The 23,293-nt window shown below is 37.8% G+C and overlaps 1 protein-coding gene and 1 long non-coding RNA gene across 10 annotated transcripts in view; one reads left to right on the forward strand and one right to left on the reverse strand.

The window, feature by feature from the left end:
• Positions 1–3,572: 3,572 nt before the first annotated feature.
• On the reverse strand, positions 3,573–11,517 carry 9530080O11Rik (RIKEN cDNA 9530080O11 gene). Of its 2 annotated transcripts, none has more exons than NR_045776.1 (2): positions 10,986–11,517; positions 3,573–4,519 (listed from the first exon to the last, which is right to left on the reverse strand). It is a non-coding gene; the product is annotated as an RIKEN cDNA 9530080O11 gene (long non-coding RNA). The 2 variants fall into 2 exon arrangements; NR_045777.1 differs by lacking the exon at positions 10,986–11,517 and adding an exon at positions 10,648–10,897.
• The window catches only part of Hook1 (hook microtubule tethering protein 1), a 58,232-nt gene continuing 45,981 nt past the window's right edge, over positions 11,043–23,293 (forward strand). For 6 of the 8 annotated variants that reach the window (XR_001784219.2, XR_001784220.2, XR_376377.4 and 3 more), the window contains exons 1-2: positions 11,043–11,418; positions 18,248–18,333. Coding sequence is in view for 4 of the 8 variants with exons in the window: in XM_006503488.4 (XP_006503551.1) it covers positions 11,356–11,418; positions 18,248–18,333 (149 nt within the window). In the remaining 4 variants the exon portion in view is untranslated. Of the gene's footprint in view, positions 11,419–13,653; positions 13,926–18,247; positions 18,334–23,293 lie in introns of those variants that run through there. The other 2 variants (NM_030014.2, XM_030253920.1) reach the window with 2 other exon arrangements.

Genomic DNA, 23,293 nt, shown 5'->3' on the forward strand with positions numbered 1-23,293 from the left:
CCAATTTCCCCTATCCCCTCCACTCCTTTCCTATATAAACCCCTAACTTTTGAGCCTTAGGGTCGACTCCCCTGTCTCCTGTGTGAGATATGTGTCAGCCTGGAGCTCATTAAACTGCCTCATGTATTTACAGCAAGACAGTCTCTCCTGATTCGTTGGGTGCACGCTGTCTCAGGACTCGAGTGGGGGTCTCCCCACTAGGGTCTTTCATTATGCCTTTATTTTTCTGTGATTCTGCTTATCTTTTTTTAAGTAAAGAAATATTAAGCCTACAGTTTTTTTTTTTTTTTTAGGATTTTGGAAATGATGTTCTTAAAATTAAGTACGAATTTGAGAATCAACTTGTACATTTATTCAAGAACATTTGCATTATTGATGTATTTGCCTTAACTGATCCTTGGATCAATTTGGAGAGTTTTGTTATCTGAATGCTATTTCAAGTCATGAACACGTGATGCTTGTATGCTTTCCTGTGTGTCTTTATTTCACAAGTGCATTTTGAAAATATGTGGTGATGTTATATTATTTTAGTTAAATGCATTAAGAACTTTATTGTGCTATTCTAAATGTTATTACTTTATTTTTCAGGTAGTTTACAAACAGCATATAGATATAGAATGCATTTTCTTTGTGCTGATGTTACCCTGGCAATTTTGCTGGTGTCTTTTCTTAGCTTATTAGTAATGAAATATATATATATGAATGAAATACAAACACACATCGGTAGAACTAAGACAAGCTAAATACCATAATCTGTGATCAGAAGCAGTTTTGCTACTTCCAATTTGGGTCTCTACCTCCCCACCCCCTTTTTTATGCCTGATTCTCTATGTCCGCATCTGTCTGTGTCTATGCCTGTGTCTGTGCCTGTACTTGCATGTCTAACATTGCTTTCACATTGCTTATGATGTTGTCTTTTTTTTTTTTAACTCCACCCATCTTTTGGTTAATGTGTAAATAAAATATCATGTCATATTTTTAAATTTCAATTTATTTTGCCTTTGAATTAAAATAAATCTCTCAAAGCAACAAGTGGGCAGAATGTGATCTTTAATGCATTCTTCCAATGTTTCTCACTTTATTAGAGATTTTCACTGTTATATTTAAAGCGTGATAAGGTGAGCTTTCTACATGTTTGCTATTTTCCCTCTATATCACATCTTTCTGTTTCTCACATTCTTTATTCCTGCCTTATATTTTGTTAAATAGATTTTCTAATCTACCATTTTTTATTCATTTTTCTTTATCTCTACAGTTTAAGTTATTTTTTTAGTTATAAACTGGGGGCCACAATTAACATTTTAAAATTTAAAGCAATCTATTTTTTATGATTCACCTATATTTCTTCAAATCATAGATAGTTTGCTTGAATGCAATTCTAATAAATCTAGACTTGATAAATTCAATTCATTTCCAGAAAAAATATGCTAACAAAATATGATTTTTCTTTTTTCAAGATGAAATTTGACAGGACATGTTGCAGTCTGCTGTTTAGAGTTTTTGTTGTTTGTTTGTTTTTTAGCCATTGTTGACAGAATGTATAATCCACTTTTAGACTGTGGATTTGGTTGTTTTGGTGGTGATGTGGTGGTTGGTTTTGTTTTGTTTTGTTTTGTTTTGTTTTGACAGGATTTCACTATGTAGACCTGGAACTTACTTTATAGACCAGGCTGGCCTTGAATTCACAGAGATCCACCTTACTCTGCTAGGATCTAAAATATATAGAAGCATGATTGCCTTTTAACTTAATTTTATTAATAAATCAGTGATACAGTTTGTCATATGTTTTTCTATCATTTTTTAGACATAAGTGATGCTTTTTAAAAGTTTGCATCAAAATATTTGAGTCAAAACTAGAGTCATGGTGGTACATCCCTTTAATCCCAGTATCCACGAGGAAAAGGCAGATCTCTGTAAATTCAAGGCCAGCCTGCTCTGAGTGAGTTCCAGGACACCCTGGACTGGACATTACTCTGTCTCAAAAAAAGAAAAAAAATGGGTGGAGCCTCAAAATTACATTTTGCTTCTGCTTGTGAAATTTGGAGTTTTCAGGGAATTGACTCAAAGGCAGCTATTTCCTAAATTCACGGAGAGTTTTTACAAAAACTGATTTGCTCAATACAAGCGCCTTCATTGCTCTGAAGTATGTCCTGGACAAATTCCCCTTTCTAAACCTTGTATAATAGCAAACCATAACAAGTCCTATTATATACATCTAAGCAAACTGTTTTTCTTATGCTATAATTTATGTGTTATATGTCAAATCATTTTTCTTCATCATAAATTTTATAGAACTACTGTCATCCAACAACTCTATACTCTCAGTCACCACTTACTGTCAACCCTTGTTATATAAATACTGAATCAACTTTGGTTAATGTGAAGAATTTATTACGCACTTCACTTAGAATATAATATTTCTCTGTATGAAGTTATAATTAGTTGAATAAGTGACTAAAACTATAATATATATACTTTTTACCTGTCTTTCAGTTAAAGTCCATTTATAGATTAAATATGAGTTTGATAAATACTTAATCAGAAAATGAACAATCTAATTTTAGTTAAGCCAACTTAATTTCAATGAAATATGAAAAGTTTGCTTCCATATGCTCCATGTCTTTACATTGTTATCTCCACAAACATATTTTATAGCTTGTATATATCCCTGTGTAGCTTAATAATTATTTTCCAGTTCAGGTGTATTAAATTATTTAATGAAGTAATTGCAAACCATAAACACAGAAATTCTGACTTTTATATGTAGGCCATTTTATTTTCATTTTCTATTCTCTATTTTTCTTGCTCATTCATTTATTCCTTTCCATTTTATTTATTAAAACATTGGTAGTAATAAGATACAGTTAGTTACACATCATTATTTCAAATGGGAAGCTTATGCCATTGAAATGTTCTCATGTCTTTGACACTTTCATGCAGTTTTAAGCAGGTATCTGTAATATTTATAATGTTACTATATTTGCTTTTTAAGGTGCTGGAGAGTTGTCTCTGTGGTTAAGAGCACTTGTTGCTTTTGCAATTGGCTTAGGTAAAATTTCTAGCATCCTCATGGCTCACAACCATCTGTAACTTTAGTCTCTGGAGATCTGATTTCTGAGGGCACATATACATGCAGTTATAACACTCATCCACGTAAAATAAACACATCTTTAAACTTAAAAATATTACCCTTTATGTGAAAGTTCTACAAAGTAATTATACTGTTAGTAAAGAAGAGCAGATATTCACCTTTGTCTTTCTCCATATTTCTTATGTCAAAGAAGACACTTCACCAAGAGAATATATTTAATGTGTGGTCACTGATACTATGGAATCCGGTTTCCTCAGATGGGTAAATTAGTATTACCTTCTTTTACCGTAAGAAAACTGAGAAGAAAAGTAGCTCAGGGACTTGACCAGGGTCATAACAATAGAGAAAGAAAAACAGCTTTCTATTTCAGTACCCCTCCAGTAACTTGCTGCTGTCATTTCTTGCAACAGTCCTTCCTGTTGTTTGCACTAACTTCTGGTAATAGACCCTACTTGTAATGAATAATCCAACTGAGACAGTCTTCATTTTGAGATATTTTTCTGCTTTAATAAAACAACACTAAATATAAATGAAATAGAAAACTGCCTCCTATAAATTCCAGAGCAGTATGGAGAACATTTGAACCTTACTTTCAATCAAAGGGTCATGCCTGTGAAGGCCGTTCTATATAAAGGTTATAACAAAAGTTTGAAGTGGAGCAGCATTACCACAGTTTTCTGACCTCAAAACTCAGTGATTTGACCTTATCATTGTCTCTGTGGGTGGCTTAAAATTATGTAGGGGGCTGATGAGCTACCTCAGTGGGTAATGGAGCTTGGGATCCTCAGTTTAGTCTCTGGGACCCACATGGTAGAAGAGAACTGATTCTCTTGAGTTGCACTTTGTCTTCGATCCACACACACATCACAATATTCTAGTCACACTCAAGAATAAATAAATAAACAATAATGACTGTGATAACAGAGAAACAGAGGCATATGGGGATTTTTCCATGTGAAAAATAAGGCTGTTTTACAATTTTAATTCTGTGGTGATGATACTTGTCAAAAAATTTGCTATTAGCTTTATTTCTTCATCCAAGGAACCTCTTACTTCTTTCTTGCCAACTCTCATTCTTTCAGCTTCTTATTCCTACAAATTCAGCAGGCATAGAAGTATTTCCACAACTTTGAATAAATTACTATGTTAAGTATTTTAGTTTTTACAAGAACATCTCTATCTTAACACTGATTAAAATCCATATTCCAAGTAATAGGATTATAGTAATGAAGTAGATATTGAGAAATCCAGTCTTACTTAGTACCAATCTCAACAGCATGGAAAGTGGACTCCTTGGAGAAATGGCTGACTTCAGGACGAGGCCAGGAAAAGTTCCTTGTGCAATCCATCTCCAAAAGTATAGAAGCATCACTGCTAATGGAGACGCGCAAGTGGAGATAGCAAGAGTTCCTATGAGCAGAACGTGACCTATGATTGCAACGTAATAGAGATGGTCAATTTAAATGCATGGATACATTTGCATATTTCTAAAAATTTAAAGTAAACACAAGTCAAAAGGGAAAGCTCTTTTTCTAAGGTCCATATCAGCTTGTTCCACATTTGGACCAACAAGGAAAGAATCACAGAGACAGAAAAACACTCTTTCACACCCACCAAAGTGATACTTGCTTTCTGCAGGAATTGTCAATGGATGCTTAAGGCACTAGGGGGAAATATTTGGAGAACGAGGCACTGCATGGTCTTGGGTTCCTCAGTTATTGCAGTGAAAAGCACTGTGACTATGGAGAAATCTAAAGAACACCAAAATATTAACTTTATATTAAATTATAAAGTTTAATATCCCTAATAATCAGACAACCCAATACCTTGTTTCTTCTAATATGCTTAGAATGGAATCTTTCCCTCAAACTATGGAGCCAAATCTGATAAGAAACACTCTGACTAACCTAGCAATCCCTTTCAAATATATTGTAGCCATGAAAGATTATATATACACTTAGCAACTGACTGCAATAGAGGAAAGTAAAAATCACACAATTGTAAACATATTGCATGGTCTTTGATCTCTTGATTTTGTATACTTGGAAGAAAACAAGCAGAAGTGAGGAATTGGGAACAGTTAAGCCAACTTAATGAGTACATATTAAATGATAACATTACATCAATGTTAGATTTCCTAAGTGTGAAAACACTCATTTATGTTGGACAAACCTGATTGTTAGGAGAGATATACTCATTTTTTAAAGATTAACAGTATAATTATTGATTTTGAATTGTGTATGTGTGTTGTGGTAGTAGTAGTAGTAGTAGTAGTAGTAGTGTATATGTCAGTTTATGCATCCATTGAGAATATGGCAATTAAAATGAGTAAAATATTTTATGTATAAATATTGAAATTTCAGGAGTAGGACAGTTCTTTAAAGTGGCCAATTTTGTTTTATAGAAAAACCATGTTATATTTATAAGAGAAACTATGAAATCATAATAGTTTAAGAGGTATGCTTTTAATACTCAGGAGCCCGAGTCAGGCAGATCTTTGAGTTTACGGTCAAAGAAATCCACCAATCAAACAGAACAAGGCACTATCAACAGCTTAATACATTGGAGGTTCCCAAATCAACCATTGTAGTTATTGATCCTTTTCATTCTGCAGATTCTTTAACAAGTAGCAATTAATTTCACCCATTTGGACAAGATGGCTTTGCTTACAAAACAATGTGAAGGAAAAGAATGTGGACTACTTGAAACAACATGTCTATAAACAAGTAGATCCAGAGTTGGCCAATGAAGGATCACACAGACTGCTTATTTTACAAAATAGTTTGTAAAAATCTGCTCTCAACTCCCTCATTACATTTAAGAGAGATTTGTTGGAAACAACCAGCTTATGAACATGGGGACTTCCTTAAGCACCAGCATGCTTGATTGTAAATAAAAGTCAAAAATATCGTGTCAGATGGCTGAATTGATAGGAGTGGACAAGAGAATTGGCATCTGCGAAGCCCTTAGAATATGGTATAGCAACTCATTCTCATTCATTTTCACGAGTATTATTGTATAGCTTCAGGACCATGCCAGTATGCCTCGTATAATGAAATGTGGTTTGGACTAAGCCTTGTTGAGGTTTCCCTCCACTTTCTTTTTACTCTTCTTGTCCTTTTACCCCCCCACCCTCTCTCTCTCTCTCTCTCTCTCTCTCTCTCTCTCTCTCTCTCTCATTGTTTTGCTTTGTTTTCATGACAGTTGGAAACTATTTTCAGTTCACATTGAGACTCTTTAAAATTCAGTCAAACAGTACCACATATTCACTAGCTATAAGTGGGCTTATGGGTATTTTTTTTTCAACTTATATCAATAAGCATGTCACATGACTTCAAGGGCAATTTTGCCCCCTGTGTTCTTACAGCTAACTCATTATTTTGCACAAGGAAATAAGTTCCCTCTTGTGTCTTTAAAGGATTTCATGAATTCCTTCCTTTTAGCACTTTGGTATTTTAAAATATATTAAATTATATATAATAGACAACTAACAAGATATCTATTGATAGGCAAGTTTCACTTTATTTTCAATTACACAGAGAGTTTAGAATATCACATTTTAGCCATGAAATCATATCAAATGTAATTTTCTCTTATATAATAAAATATAAGAAGTATTTCTAACACTGCAATGGCAGACTTTTTTTTTAAAATTTGGGTTTTTATTAAGCCTGCTTAATATGAATTGTGACCATGTTTTTATTGCTTATGTTTCATTTAAGTTATATTCTTTGTTAAATTTAAGTCTTGGAAAAATAGGCAATAGCTTGATTAGTGATACTACATATAAATCTAGATTATTCTTGCTTTTTATAGACAAGCATCTGCGGATTAAATGATTATCCACTATTTGGGCCACTGTTTGGTCGTTGTTTTGAAACCTGCTTAGGCCACCAGTAAGAAGCGTGAACTATTTCTCCTAACCAACTGTAAAATGGTAACATATTTTATGAATCAATTAGGCAAATACAGACATGAAATGTGCCTCTATTTACCTGTTGTTTTCAAATATTTGAAAAATTGACATGCTTTCCCCCCTCATTTTAGAAAGGAAGCTGTAACAGAGTTCCTTGATATTAATCTTTTCCCATGTAGGGTAGTTTTAAGTCTCTTGCTCTGAAGATGCTCACCCTTCAGTGGCAGAGCTGCCGTTACCAGCACTTTGAGCTTGCACTTGGCTTGAAATTTGCATGGAAACCTTAGAACTCCCTTTGGGCAGTCCAACAAACTGCAGACAATATCAATGGCAAGCAATGAGCTAAAATGTGTTAAAGGGAAGCTATATAGGTGATATATCTCTGAAACATTTTCTACGAAACTCCCAGACCAAAATTCCCACTGTCCTTTCTTGATCCCCAGTGAATACTGATTTTCCAGCAGGCAACAGTTCCCACCAGTGTGAGTAAGTGAGGATTTCTTCCTCTCTAGAGTGAAGGAAGGAACCCATATATTTGATTCCCTCTTTGCAGCCACCAAGTCGATATTCAACCCTGATTAAAAACATCCTTGGCAAGGAAGTTTGTCTCTGTCTTTCTAGACTGTTACCACTTAATATGCACATGAATTCAGTTCAAGACTGTCCCATTGCTTGCAGGTAAATCTCAAGGATGGATTGGACGAATGGATAACTGGGATTGTCATCAAATGCTGAACATGTATTTGAGCCTTATCACAACTATGCCTGTTTATGAGAGCTGTTTTGTCTTGTGCACACCCATCTTCTACTGTTCCCTGTCTCTGATTTACCTTGATACTGTAGTCTGAATAGATTAGCTCCTCTAGGCATACAATCCTTTTCTGGCAAAGGCTTGAGTACATATTCCAATTTAAGCAATCAGACAGATGACTTCTCTAAAATCTGAATCTTGAACATGATGACTTCCAGAAAGAGTGAGCAACCATTTTACTAATCTCATTACACCTGGAGTGTTCTAAAACAATTCCCTCATTCTTTTTTGCTACTAAGATTAAATGAGCTACTCTCCCCTCTGTTGGATTTTTCAGCTTTTCCTCTGAATTGATGAATGTTCCATTTTATTCCAACAACATTAAAAATATGCCCCCCAACTTACCATCAGAAATTCCAGAATAATGTAGAAACATAGTGGCATTGTCCTAGTTCACTGCCACTAAAATTGGGATAATGAAATTAACTAACTTGCTGAAAAGCACACAGGCAATAAGAAAATGAGTCAAGTCTCCATCACACAGAAGTTTAGGTGGAGTTTCAAATAGTTCTCTCTCTGGATAGATATGTAAGTGAATGTGTATGTTCTTCACAATTGAATACCAACCATAGAAAGAGTTTCTAATAATTTTGAACTTTACATATTTTCTCTGAGAATAAGTTTACATCAAGTAAAAGGATGTTAAAACTCACCCACTATTCTAGCACTTGGACATGCCAAAACATCACTCTTAACATTTTGATCTCTTTTTTTTAGACTTTTCTCTCCACTTTCTCTGTCTGTCTCTCCCTATCTGTCTCTTCCTATCTGTCTCTCTCTTCCTCTCTCTCTCCCCCTCCCCTCTCTCCCTCCTGGATATATGCATAAGAAATACAGGAACAAATAGGGATTTTTGTATGTAATAAGGCCCTTGTTTTATGTTCAGATTCAATTATCATATTTTCTTTGAATAATTATAATTGAAAATGTATTAACAGAAAGATAAACAATGTTAATCATTCCTCTTATATTTTATCAATGCCTATTTAGAATGTTGATAAGCACCACTGTAATCTTACTATTTTCTTAGAGTCAATCCTGAAATGGAAACTATAGCTTTGAAAATTTCATCTTTTGAAATGTTACATTGTTTTCAGCAAGATTATGTTAATCTATATTTTTATAATCATTGTTTTAAAATTAGATTTATTCAACTGTACAAACTTAACTTATAAAATTAATGCCAAGTTGATAGCTCGACATAATAGCTCATGGTGTATTAGCTGTATCTTCTATTGTTTTATCATCATAAATTACTATATGCTAACTACAGAAAGATAAAAACATATAGGACATAATAATTTCACATATAAACATAATAGCTTAATATGTATATATTAAATATATACATAATTATATGGTTGTGGTCTTATGGTTGATTCTCTTATATCTAAAATTATATTTAATATAAATTAGTTATAATAATTTATTCATGAGATCTTTTCTCTATTACTAAATATTCTCCATTGTTATTTTAATTAAATATGGTTCTTTAATAATAGTCTTGCTTACTAGACTAGTAATTAACTATTACTTGTCATTGATTAACGTTGAACATATAATTGATCAATCAATACTTGTAATTGATTTGCAATATGTTACTTCAGTAATTTCTGTGACTGAATTTGTGATGATTTCACAAATGGAAGTATAGAATTATTCCAAAAATGGAATTATGGGTTTAGATAATATGGTTAATGTAAAGTTCTTTGGAGTTGGAGAGATGGCTCAAAGTTAAGGGGACTGCTATTCTTACAAAGGACCAGAGTTCTGTTCCTAGTCCCTAAAGTAGGCTACACAAAACTGCCTGTAAGTCCAGCTCCAAAGGATTTGATGCCCTCTTCTGGCCTTCAAGGGAACCTGCACACATGTTGCAGACACACAGGAATAAAAATAAAAATGTATCTTTAAATTTTCCCAATAAATATGCCAAACTTCCCTTGAATTTTTGCTTTAGATTTATATTCATTTCACACTTGTCAGAATTAGTCTTTTTTTTTTTTTTTTTGCTGTTTTTCAGTAATGTGATTTTCTAACTTTTCAAATTGGAAAGAATTGAAATTTTAGTAGGTCACTTATCTGTGGGTCTCAGTGATAAACGTGCTTTAAAGAGTGTGTGGTTATAGTAATTCACATTGCAAAGTTTACAATTCCCAACTTACATTATTTTCATAATATGTGCTTATATTTTAGCCAGAGATATCTTTAGAAATGTAGAGGCTGTGGTCTCTACCCGTAACATTGAGAGCAACGCGGGTGGTGGTGGGGGGGGGGGAGGGCGGGGGTTGGGAGAGAGTCACAATACCGACTCTTCAATTCTTTAGGCCTATAGTTTTCATGAAGTTTCATTAGTATTTATTGTGTCTAGAATACACTTTAGCAAAATTGTGAGGTTGCGTCGAAAATGCCCTCACTGTATTTTTAAAATGAAACTGATTTATAACAGGGGGTTTATAATTTATTGTCCAACAGTTTTGCTCAACGTTTAAATATAAAAATCACAGAGAGTTAAGCGAACCAGCTGCCTCTTAATACAGAGTATGAATTGATGGATTAATGAATGAGTGAAGTGGTGAGAACCAAGAGTTAGAATAATATTGTAGCCCCTTCCAATAATGACACAATTTATCATGTTGGATTGCCACTTTCCAGATTTTATGGACCATGCCACCAACATCCTCAGTGGACACATCATTATTATTATTTTTTAACATAGAAACGAGCAGGTAGGGTACACAGATACAGCCTATGCTTTTTGAACACTATTTAATTTTGCTATCTAAAAACGGCCTTCCCCTTTGCCCCATTTAAAATGAAATCAGCCACAACCTGTGATTCTGTGAGGGCTTCTTTGACTTAGGCAGCATGGAGGTCTGTTTTTTCCTTAGGAAACACGTTTCTTGGTCACGTGGTTCCTCTTGCTTTGGGGGTTTCAATTCCTGAGCACTGTGGTGGGGAATGAGAAGAGGCTGGAGGCTGAGAGTGGGTCTGTACTAGTGCTAACCAGGAGAAATGGAAGGTTGGCCTCTGAGCCCTCCACTACCTTTGGCCACTCTAGCTCGCGCAGGCGCGCTCTCCTTCCTACCCCCAGCCCCGCCCTCATTGCACCTGCCAGGTCATAAACCTCCGCCCACCCACACCCGCTTCGCCTGGCGGTCCGGGCTTACCCCTCCTTGATTGGCCAAGAGTCTCTGGAGCGCGTCCAATCAGCAGCCCTCCTGTGCGACCTATTCCCGCTCCTCCCGCCCTGCCGGCCTCGCTGGTGCCCAGCTTCTTTGTGACTGGTGCTCGCAGAGGTCACTCAGCGTGCGGTGTGCGATCGGCGGGCGGGGCCGGCTCAGGTGCCGGGACGCGGGACAGACGCGGTGGGCGAGGGGGCGGTCGCGCCGCGACGTCTGCGCCGTGAGGCTTCGCGCGTGAGTGGCGCGGGCGCCAGGCCTGGCCGCCGAGCTCCAGTGGCGGGCGCGGAGGTCGTTGACGCGGGCCCGGTCGGAGGCGCGTCCGTCGCTGTGAGCGCGGCGTCGAGGTTCTCGGACCATGGAGGACCCGCAGCCGCTGCCACAGTCCGAGCTGCCGCTGTGTGACAGCCTCATCATCTGGGTGAGTGTAGTTCCACGCTTGCCAGCGAGGCCACCTGCGGGGCGAGCGGAGCACGGAGCCTCCGGCTGCCACGTACACCTCCTCCGCAACCCTTCCGTCCCAGCCTCTGAGAGCTCCGCCTCGCACAGGTGACCAGGAGGCGCTGGCAGCCTCGGTTCCCAGATTGCTGTCCTTTTGGGCCCACACAGCACCCATGGCGGTGTAGACACAGCTGAGAGAGATGGCCAAATTACCTTTGATGTGGGAGCTCTTTTTCATTTTTTCCCCCTCTTCCTCCCCTTCCCATCTTAATACCTTTCTTTTTTTAAAGTAAAAAAGAATTGGCTTTTTTTGTTTACGCTTGATCCATGTGCAGGATTTTTTTAGCGCAGATTGCCTCAGTCCTCATTTTTTCCCAGTATTCCGGTGAGCCAAATGGTTTCTAACCTGTTGGAATTTCCTAGATATGACAGAACTGCCGTCCAGGTGTGATTTCTAGGCCTTTATTGTGCTAGGATAGTGTTTGATGCCCTACAGTTGGGTGTTGATAGCGCTGATGGCTCAACTCAGTTGTATAATTGTGAAGAGAGTCTGATTGGAATGTAAGTAGACTGGATCAGGAGGATTACATCCTCCAAGAGATTGACTGGCCATCTTCTAATACTAGCAAATCCAAAGGACAAATAGGGAAGATCTCTATGAGTGTTTGAAATTTGTAGTCACTTTTGCACTTTAGACTTTGATAACATGTTTTAAGTAGAATGTAGTTAGGATCTCAGGGTTAAAGCGTTTAGCTCACTGTAGACCTGCATGTTTATTTAAATTACTATTTAGGTTTAGATATTGTATTTAAGATTGTTAGGAAAGAAGGCAGTATTACTTTAATGATCCCATTTGTTTAAAAACAAATGTCTAATCATAGGGTGTATTCAGGTCTGCAATTTTGTGCTCTGATCATCTGACTGAGATGGTAAACTGGGTTCTTTATGATGTCACTGACTTCCCTATGAGGTCACATGGAGTTCAAGAGTTTCTTAAACTATACTGCAATATTTCCAAGTGCTATGACCATATCCTTTCTTAAAGCAGTATTTTGACTTCCTACTTTGTGCTGGCCTCACAGGAATTAGTTTAACTAGCAGAGTTGTGTATCATTACAATGAAAGGCAAAGTTCCCCAAGATCTAGAGAGAGAGAGAGAAAGAGAGAGAGAGAAACAGAGAGAGAGAGGGAGAGACACACAGAGAGAGAGAGAATGAACCAGATAAGGATTCATAGACAATAGAGGGTGAGAGGGTGGTTGGTTAGCTCTTGCTAATTGGCTCCTGCAGTGATCTCCCAGGCTGTTGTACACTGGAGAAAATTGAATGGCTGAAAATCAGTTATTGCTTCTAATCATGGCGGTAGATGCACTGTTCTCCCTGACACTGTCCAGCTTGGTGATGGGGAAGGACATGGTGGTTCTGATTCTTTTTAGGACGCTTCATTGATGCCCTGCTTGGCTCTTCTTGGAACCGAATTTTGACTTTCAGGCACAATACCACCTCCTCAGCTTTGGGTCTTCCTTTAAACTCTGTTCCTTCTAACTCTTTTAGAGCATTGTTCTGCCATTTATTTTCTTTTTGCTGTTGAATCTGTCTAACCCTGACCCCCAACTAAACAAGGGATCTCTGCATGTGCTCTTCTGATGGAGCTGTGTCCTCAACCTCCTTTTTACTTAAGTCAAGACACAGTCTAAGATTTCCAGAAATCTTAGCCTGAATTCAATATGGCTGGTAGACGTGTGAGACTTCTTACACCTCCCAAGCGGCTGGGAGTACATTCTTGTGACAGCAGGCACTGCTGTTTACAGCGTGATTCAATTAGCCATTTCCTTCATATGCTTTCATTTAACCTTTTACTATTTTAAAAATAACTAAGGCACCACTCTAGTTATTCCATGCTGTAATGCTTCCTCTTTCCCAGTAAAGTTACAACCCCCACACCTTTATACTTTTTCCTTTCACTGCTCAGCCCATTATATTTTAATTCCTTTACTTTTAAAAAAAAATAAATTAGTTTATCTATTTACATTCCAAATGTTGCCCCTCTTCTTGGTTCCTCCTCCCAGAGTTCTTCACCTCATCGTCCTTCCCTTTGTTTTACAGAGGGTGCTCATCCCCACCCCTTCACCTTTCCATACCCCCCTTTGCATCCCCCCCAACCTTTCCACCCCCCCCAATCCCCAGCAACTCTCACCTCACCCACTCTCAAGAATCCCTCTTCCCTGGGGTATCTACTCTTTACAGTAAGTTTAGCACAGCCTCACCCACTGAGGCCATATAAGGCAGTCCTCTGTTACATATGTGCTGAGGGCCATAGACCAACCCTTGTATGCTCTTTGGTTGGTGGCTTGGTCTCTAGGAGCTCCAGGGGACCAGGGTAGTTGATCCTGGTGGTCTTCCTGTGGGGTTGCCATCCCCTTCAGCTCCTTCAATTCTTCCCCTAACTCTTCCATAGGAATTTCCAACTTTAGTCCAATGGTTGGCTGTAAGTATCTGCATCTGTCTCAGTCAGCTGCTGGTGAAGCCTCTCAGATGACAGCCATGCTAGGCTCCTGTCTGCAAGCAGAACATGGCATCACTAATAGTGTCAGGGTTTGGTGCCTACTCCTGGGATGAATCTCAAGTTGCTCCAGTCACTGGGTAGCCTTTCCTTGAAACTTTGTTTCACTTTTGTCTCTGTATTTCCTTTAGATAGGATCAAAACTTTTAAAGATGGGTACATCGCCCCATCCAGTCTCTGGGGTCCCTGTCTATGTACTGGAGGTGGTCTCTTCCAGTTCCATCTCCCCACTGTTGGGTATTTCAGCTGAGGTTATCCCTATAATCACTGGAGGCAGAGGGAAGAAGGAACCTGAGTGGGAGGAGGAAGGGGATTGAAGCATCCTCATTTGGGCCTTCCTTTTTCTTAAACTTCCTATGGTTTTTGAGTTGTATTATGGGTATTCTGTACTTTTTGACTAATAATCCACTTATTACTGAGTACATACCATGCATGTCATTTTTGGTCTGAGTCATCTAGCTCAGGATGATATTTTCTAGTTTCATCCATTTGCCTGTAAAGTACATAACATCCTTGTTTTTAATAGCTGAGTAGTATTCCATTGTGTAAATGAACATTTTCTGTATCCATTCAGTTGAGGGACATCTGCATTGTCTCCAGCTTCTGGCTGTTACAAATAAGGCTGCTTTGAGCATAGTGGAACCTGTGTACTTGTGGCATGGTGGGGCATCTTTTGGGTATATGCCCAGGAGTGGTATAGCTGGGTCTTCAAATAGAACTATTTCCAATTTTCTGAGGAACCACCAAATTGATTTCAAGAGTGGTTCTATCAGTTTGCAGTCCCACCAGCAGTGGAGGAGTGTCCCTCTTTTCCACATCCTTGCCAGCACATGCTGTCACTTGAATTTTTGATCTTAGCCATTTGGATTGGTGTAAGGTGGAATCTCAGGGTCCTTTTGATTTATATTTCCTGATGACTTAAGGATGTTGAACATTTCTTTAAGTGCTTCTCAGCCATTCAGAATTCCTCTGTTGAAAATGCTCTATTTAGTTCTGTATCCCAATTTGGTGTCTTAGAGTCTAACTTCTTGAGTTCTTTATATATTTTAGACATTTGTCCTCTATCAGATGTAGGGTTAGTGAAGATCTTTTCTCAATATGTACGTTGGAGTTTTGTCCTGTTGACAGTGGCCTTTGCCTTACAAAAGCTTTTCGGTTTCATGAGGTCCCGTTTGTCAATTGTTGATCTTAGGCCTGAGACATTGGTTTTCTGTTCAGGAAAATTTCCCCTGTGCCAATGCATTTGAGGCTACTTCCCACTTTCTCTTCTATGAGATTCAGAGTATCTGGTTTTATTTTGAGGTCCTTGATTCACTTGAATTTGAGCTTTGTACAAGGTGATAAATAATGAATCAATTTGCATTTTTCTACATGCAGACTGCCAGTTTGACCAGCACCATTTATTGAAGATGCTTTCATTTTCCACTTTATGGTTTTGGCTTCTTTGTCAAAGATCAAGAGTCCATAAGGTGTGTGGGTTTATTTCTGGGTCTTCAGTTCTATTGCATTATCTGTCTCTGTAACAATACTACTTGGGTTTTGTCACTATTACTAGTACAGCTTGAGGTCAGGAATTGGTGATTCTTCCAGAGGTTCTTTTACTGTTGAGAATTTTTTTGTTTTATCCTGGGTTTTTTTGTTTTTCCATATGAAGTTGAGAATTACTCTTTCCATGTCTTTGAAGAATTGTGTTGGAATTTTGATGGGGATTGCATTGAATCTCTAGTTTGCCTTTGGTAGGATGGCATTTTTTACTATGTTAATTCTGCCAATTCATGAGCAGGAGTTCTCTGGTGGAAATTTTAGGGTCACTTATATATACTATCATATCATCTGCAAATAGTGATATTTTGACTTCTTCCTTTCTAATTTGTATCCCCTTGATCTCCTCTTGTTGTCGAATTGCTCTGGCTGGGACTTCAAGTATATTGAATAGGTAGGGAGAAAGTGGGCAGCCTTGTCTAGTCCCTGATTTTAGTGGGATTGCTTCAAGTTTCTCTCATTTGAATTTGATATTGGCTGTTGGTTTGCTGTATATTGCTTTTATCATGTTTAGGTATTTGCCATGAATTCCTGGTCTCCAATACTTTTAAAATGAAGGAGTGTCATATTTTGTCACAGGCTTTTTCAGCATCTAATGAGATAATGCAATCTTTTTCTTTGAGTTTGTTTATTTAGTGGAGTACATTGATTTTCACACATTGAACCATCTCTGTGTCTCTGGGATGAGGCCTACTTGATTGTAGTGAATGATGGTTTTGATGTTTTCTTGGATTTGGTTTTTGAGAATTTTATTGAGTATTTTTGCATCTATATTCAGGAGGGAAATTGGCCTGAAGTTCTCTTACTTTGTTGGCTCTTTGTGTGGTTTAGGTATTAGAATAACAGTGGCTTCATGGAATAATCAGGTACTGTTCCTTCTGTTTCTATGTTGTGGAATCGTTTGAGAATTATTGGTATTACCTCTTCTTTGAAGGTCTGGTAGAATTCTGCACTAAAACAACCTGGCCCTGGACTAATTTGGATACTATCTTTGTGCCCTTTAGTTTAAGAAAGGGTTTATCTATACAGCCCCTGGTTTTGCTGATTCTGTGTTTCATTTTTTTTTTTTTTTCCTAACTGGTTGATTCAAGCCTGGAGTTTGACTATTTCCTGTCAACTACTACTCTTAGGTGTGTTTTCTTCCTCTTCCTCCTCCTCCTCCTTCCTTCTTCCCCTCCTCCTCTTTTTCCTTTTTCTTCTTCCTCTTCTCTCTTCTTCCCCCTCTTCCTCTTCTTCCTTCTCTCCTTCTCCTCCTCCTTCTTCTTCTTGTCGTTGTCCTCCTACTTGTCTTGTCATCTTCATCGTTGTTATCTTCTTCCTCTTCTTCTTCATCTTCGTCTTACTTTTTGCTAGAGCTTTCAGCAATAGTGTCTGGGTTTGGTGACTGTAGATGGGATGCATCCCCAGGTAGGACAGTCTCTGGATGGCCTTTCTTCCAGTCCCTGCTCCACTCTTTGTCCCTGTATTCCCTTTAAACAGGAGCAATTCTGGGTTAAATTTTTTGAGAAGGGTGGCCCCATTTCTCAACTGGAGGATGCCAGGAAAGCAAGAGGCTCCTAGGACCCAACGGGGATGACATTAGCTGAAATGCCCAACAAAGGGGAGAGAGAACAGGTAGAGACCATATCCAGATGTTAGGCATGCCCCCCTTTTCTTAATTTTTAATGATACCTACTTTGAGGGAGAATCTTGTAATTATATCAAATCTCAAAATGTACAGAATCATAGTAAGTTATGCTGGAAGAAAATTCTATGATTTTTAATAGTTAAATGGAAAACTTGTGGAAAGTAAATGAATAGTGAAGGGGATGAATATTTAGGAAAAGGAATTCATAATATATTTAAATATGGGTAGATATTAGGGTTCTATTAATTTATATGACCCATTTTAGGTTTTGCTTTGCTTTATAAATTTTTTGCTGTTTCGAAAAAGATGTCACTATTCTACATCTTTCTTAAAGTACCATATGAACATTAGAAAGTTACATTAAAAGTAGTTGTTAATTACATTTACACAATTATTTGCACATGTGATATGGCTGGAGCATGGATGTTGCAGGAGTTAGTTCTCTCCTTCTACCATGTGGGTTCTAGAGATTGAACACAGGCCACCACATTTAGCAGCAAGAACCTGTACCCACTAAGCCATCTTGCCAGCCTGATGAACACCTTTATACTCAAGATTTGAAATGTTAGCAATAGCTGAAGCCATCCTAGATTGAAGTAGCTAAACTCTATGTGCTCTGTGAATAATTGTTGGCTAGTTCCTGTTTCCTTTGGAGCTCATTCATAAGGTATACGTAGTTTTAGATCTAGTACTTCTAGCTTTTATTTTCTGATCAAGTAACTTCACTGAAATTTTAACTTTTCTATGTTCAGTTATCTCAAAATTCTTTCTCTGATGTTTTCCTTACAGTAGATATGTCTGAGTTGTATTATTTAGAAATGCTGAATAATCTCATACATTCATTTACTTTCCTCAAGTTTGCCATTTAACTATGAGATTATTTAGCATACTGTGTTTTACTATATTAGGCTTGATTTATGTAATAATGTGTCTATTTTTATACAAAATTTACACAGTCTTAGAAAAATAGTTTTGATTCTGTATTTAAACAAAATAAAATCAATTTGAGTTGCTTTCTGTTTATTCTGTTTTGTAAGAATAGCACAACAGTAAGGTAATTTGTTTTGTGTCATTTTAGCTGCAGACATTCAAGACTGCCTCACCTTGTCAAGATGTCAAACAGCTGACTAATGGAGTGACCATGGCACAAGTTCTTCATCAAATGTGAGTAGTGACCAAAGTACTCCTCATTACAATGTAAATCTAGTAACAGCTAGAGCACTTATAAAAAGGTGATTGAAATTTCACTTTATCCAGTAGATATAATCAGACATATGGCATCAAGATGCCCTCTCACCCAGGGAACAGGAACAGCTTACTACCTCATGATCCCTTGCTTGTTTATAAAGATGCATTTAAACCAAACACTTGATAAAGATTAATATATCATTTTAGAGAGAAAGGCTAAATACTAAAGGCTATATACTTGTCTGCATTTCTTACTGATGTGGGCTGTCCTTTTGAGGACTCTTTATGGAGATTCTTAGAGACTTTACTAGTTAAGTTTCTGATATTGGGTAAGTTAGTGTATACTAAACATTATTTAAAAATTGTAAGTTCAGAACTGGCTATTTGTTCTATTGAGGGTACAGATTATATTGTAGAATACAATCTGATTCCCTGGACTATGGTTGACAAATATTAAGAAATAATAGGTTTAAGAATTTTCAATATAATTAATTAAAAAGAGATCAGAATTCTATTTTGACTTCATTGTTCTCCAGTCAGAGATTATTATATTGACTTCTTCCCATCATCTAGAGGATGAAACTGACTTCAAACACTCTGCAGATGGAGTTGCAAAAATCTCTATGCTGTTCCTAGAAAAACAGCTTAAAATTATTTCAACATCTTAATGGTTTTGCATTTTCAAAATTATTTAATTTGATTATGCAGATTTTCTAGTTAACTCAAAATACATTAACATTTTTTCAGCCATTGAAAAAAAACTCTTTACTTTCCAACTTTCTTAAAATATTTTTTAATGTTTTATTTATTTATACCTTGTTTTAAAACAATCTACATGACCAAAGCCATGCAATCTCAACATGGTACTTGTTTGAGGATACCATCATTGCTTGATGATTGAATGTGTATCTTCCATTGTGATAGTCTTTGGTTGGTATGAATATAAGGCATCCATCTATCTGTTCACTTATCAGTGCTATCTTCATACCCACCCCCAAAACCTGGCTTGCTGCCTTTTTTTTTTTTAAACATTTAAAAAAATTTTTTTAATTAGATATTTTCTTCATTTACAGTTCAAATGCTATCCCAAAAGTCCCCTATACCCTCCCCCTCCCCTGCTCCCCCACCCACTCACTCCCACTTCTTGGTCTGGCGTTCCCCTGTACTGGGGCATATAAAGTTTACAAGACCAAGAAGCCTCTCTTCCCAATGATGGCCAGCTAGGCCATCTTTTGCTACATATGCAATTAGAGACAGGAGCTCTGGGGGTACTGCTTAGTTCATATTGTTGTTCCACCTATAGGGTTGCAGACCCCTTCAACTCCTTGGGTAATTTCTCTAGCACCTCCATTGGGGTCCCTGTGTTTCATCATATAGATGACTGTGAGCATCCACTTCTGTATTTGCCAGGCACTGGCATAGCCTCACAGGAGACAGCTATATCAGGGTCCTTTCAGCAAAAGCTTGCTGGCATATGCATTAGTGTCTGCATTTCGTGGCTGATTTTGGGATGGACCCCTGGGTGGGGCAGTCTCTGGATGTTCCATCCTTTCGCTTAGCTCCAAACTTTGTCTCTGCAATTCCTTCCATGGGTATTTTATTCCCTATTCTAGGGAGGAATGAAGTATCTACACGTTGGTCTTCCTTTTTCTTAATTTTCTTGTGTTTTGCAAATTGTATCTTGTGTATTCTGTTTCTGGGCTAATATCCACTTATCAGTGAGTGCATATCAAGTAACTTCTTTTGTGATTGGGTTACCTCACTCAGGATGATATCCTCCAGATACATCCATTTGCCTAAGAATTTCATAAATTCATTGTTTTTTGTTTTTTTTTTCTTTTTTTTTTATTACATATTTTCTTCAATTACATTTCCAATGCTATCCCAAAAGTCCCCTCCTCCCCCCCCCCCCCACTCCCCTACCCACCCATTCCCATTTTTTGGCCCTGGCATTCCCCTGTTCTGGGGCATATAATGTTTGCCTGACCAATGGGCCTCTCTTTCCAGTGATGGCTGACTAGGTCATCTTTTGATACATATGCAGCTAGAGACAAGAGCTCTGGGGTACTGGTTAGTTCATAATGTTGTTCCTCCGATAGGGTTGCAGATCTCTTTAGCTCCTTGGATACTTTCTCTAGCTCCTCCATTGGGGGCCCTGTGATCCATCCAATAGTTGACTGTGAGCATCCACTTCTGTGTTTGCTAGGCCCCGGCCTAGTCTCACAAGGGACAGCTATATCACCGTCCTTGCAACAAAGGCTTGCTAGTGTATGCAATGGTGTCATCGCTTGGAGGCTAATTATGGGATGGATCCCTGGATATGGCAGTCTCTAGATGGACCATCCTTTTGTCTCAGCTCCAAACTTTGTCTCTGTAACTCCTTCCATGGGTGATTGTTTCCAATTCTAAGAATGAGCAAAGTGTCCACACTTTGGTCTTCCTTCTTCTTCAGTTTCATATGTTTTACATATTGTACCTTATATCTCGCTATAAGAAGTTTCTGGGTTAATATCCACTTATCAGTGAGTACATTTCATTTGAGTTCTTTTGTGATTGGGTTACCTCACTCAGGATGATGCCCTCCAGGTCCAACCATTTACCTAGGAATTTCATGAATTCATTCTTTTTAATAGCTGAGTAGTACTCCATTGTGTAAATGTACCACATTTTTTGTATCCATTCCTCTGTTGAGGGGTATCTGGGTTCTTTCCAGCTTCTGGCTATTATAAATAAGGCTGCTATGAACATAGTGGAGCATGTGTCTTTCTTACTGGTTGGAACATCTTCTGGATATATGCCCAGGAGAGGTATTGCGGGATCCTCCTGTAGTACTATGTCCAATTTTCTGAGGAACCGCCAGACTGATTTCCAGAGTGGTTGTACAAGCTTGCAATCCCACCAACAATGGAGGAGTGTTCCTCTTTCTCCACATCCTCGCCAGCATCTGCTGTCACCTGAATTTTTGATCTTAGCCATTCTGACTGGTGTGAGATGGAATCTCAGGGTTGTTTTGATTTGCATTTCCCTGATGATTAAGGATGTTGAACATTTTTTCAGGTGTTTCTCAGCCTTTCGGTATTCCTCTGGTGAGAATTCTTTGTTCAGCTCTGAGCCCCATCTTTTAAGGGGGCTATTTGATTTTCTGGAGTCCACCCTCTTGAGTTCTTTATATATATTGGATATTAGTCCCCTATCTGATTTAAGATAGGTAAAGATCCTTTCCCAATCTGTTGGTGGTCTTTTTGTCTTATTAACAGTGTCTTTTGCCTTGCAGAAGCTTTGCAGTTTCATGAGGTCCCATTTGTCAATTCTCGATCTTAAAGCACAAGCCATTGCTGTTCTATTCAGGAATTTTTCCCTGTGCCCATATCTCAAGACTTTTCCCAACTTTCTCCTCTATAAGTTTCAGTGTCTCTGGTTTTATGTGAAGTTCCTTGATCCACTTAGATTTGACCTTAGTACAAGGAGAGAGGAATGGGTCGATTCACATTCTTCTACATGATAACAACCAGTTGGGCCAGCATCATTTGTTGAAAATGCTGTCTTTTTTCCACTGGATGGTTTTAGCTCCCTTGTTGAAGATCAAGTGACCATAGGTGTGTGGGTTCATTTCTGGGTCTTCAATTCTATTCCATTGGTCTACTTGTCTGTCACTATACCAGTACCATGCAGTTTTTATCACAATTGCTCTGTAGTAAAGCTTTAGGTCAGGCATGGTGATTCCACCAGAGGTACTTTTATCCTTGAGAAGAGCTTTTGCTATCCTAGGTTTTTTGTTATTCCAGATGAATTTGCAGATTGCTCTTTCTAATTCTTTGAAGAATTGATTTGGAATTTTGATGGGGATTGCATTGAATCTGTATATTGCTTTTGGCAAGATAGCCATTTTTACAATGTTGATCCTGCCAATCCATGAGCATGGGAAATCTTTCCATCTTCTGAGATCTTCTTTAATTTCTTTCTTCAGGGACTTGAAGTTTTTATCATACAGATCTTTCACTTCCTTAGTTAGAGTCACGCCAAGATATTTTATATTATTTGTGACTATTGAGAAGGGTGTTGTTTCCCTAATTTCTTTCTCAGCCTGTTTATTCTTTGTGTAGAGAAAGGCCATTGACTTGTTTGAGTTAATTTTATATCCAGCTACTTCACCGAAGCTGTTTATCAGGTTTAGGAGTTCTCTGGTGGAATTTTTAGGGTCACTTATATATACTATCATATCATCTGCAAAAAGTGATATTTTGACTTCCTCTTTTCCAATTTGTATCCCCTTGATCTCCTTTTGTTGTGGAATTGTTCTGGCTAGGACTTAAAGTACAATGTTGAATAGGTAGGGCTAGAGTGGACAGCCTTGTCTAGTCCCTGATTTTAGTGGGATTGCTTCCAGCTTCTCACCATTTACTTTGATGTTGGCTACTGGTTTGCTGTAGATTGCTTTTATCATGTTTAGGTATGAGCCTTGAATTCCTGATCTTTCCAAGACTTTTATCATGAATGGGTGTTGGATCTTGTCGAATGCTTTTTCCGCATCAAACGAGATGATCATGTGGTTTTTGTCTTTGAGTTTGTTTATATAATGGATTACATTGATGGATTTCCATATATTAAACCATTCCTGCATCCCTGGAATAAAACCTACTTGATCAGGATAGATGATTGCTTTAATGTGTTCTTGGATTCGGTTAGCAAGAATTTTATTGAGTATTTTTGCATCGATATTCATAAGAGAAATTGGTCTGAAGTTCTCTATCTTTGTTGGATCTTTCTGTGGTTTAGGTATCAGAGTAATTGTGGCTTCATAGAATGAGTTGGATAGAGTTCCCTCTACTTCTATTTTGTGGAATAGTTTGTGCAGAACTGGGATTAGATCTTCTTTGAAGGTCTGGTAGAACTCTGCACTAAACCCATCTGGTCCTGGGCTTTTTTTGGTTGGGAG

This window comes from Mus musculus, chromosome 4, assembly GCF_000001635.26.
Source record: "Mus musculus strain C57BL/6J chromosome 4, GRCm38.p6 C57BL/6J".
Lineage (NCBI taxonomy): Eukaryota > Metazoa > Chordata > Mammalia > Rodentia > Muridae > Mus > Mus musculus.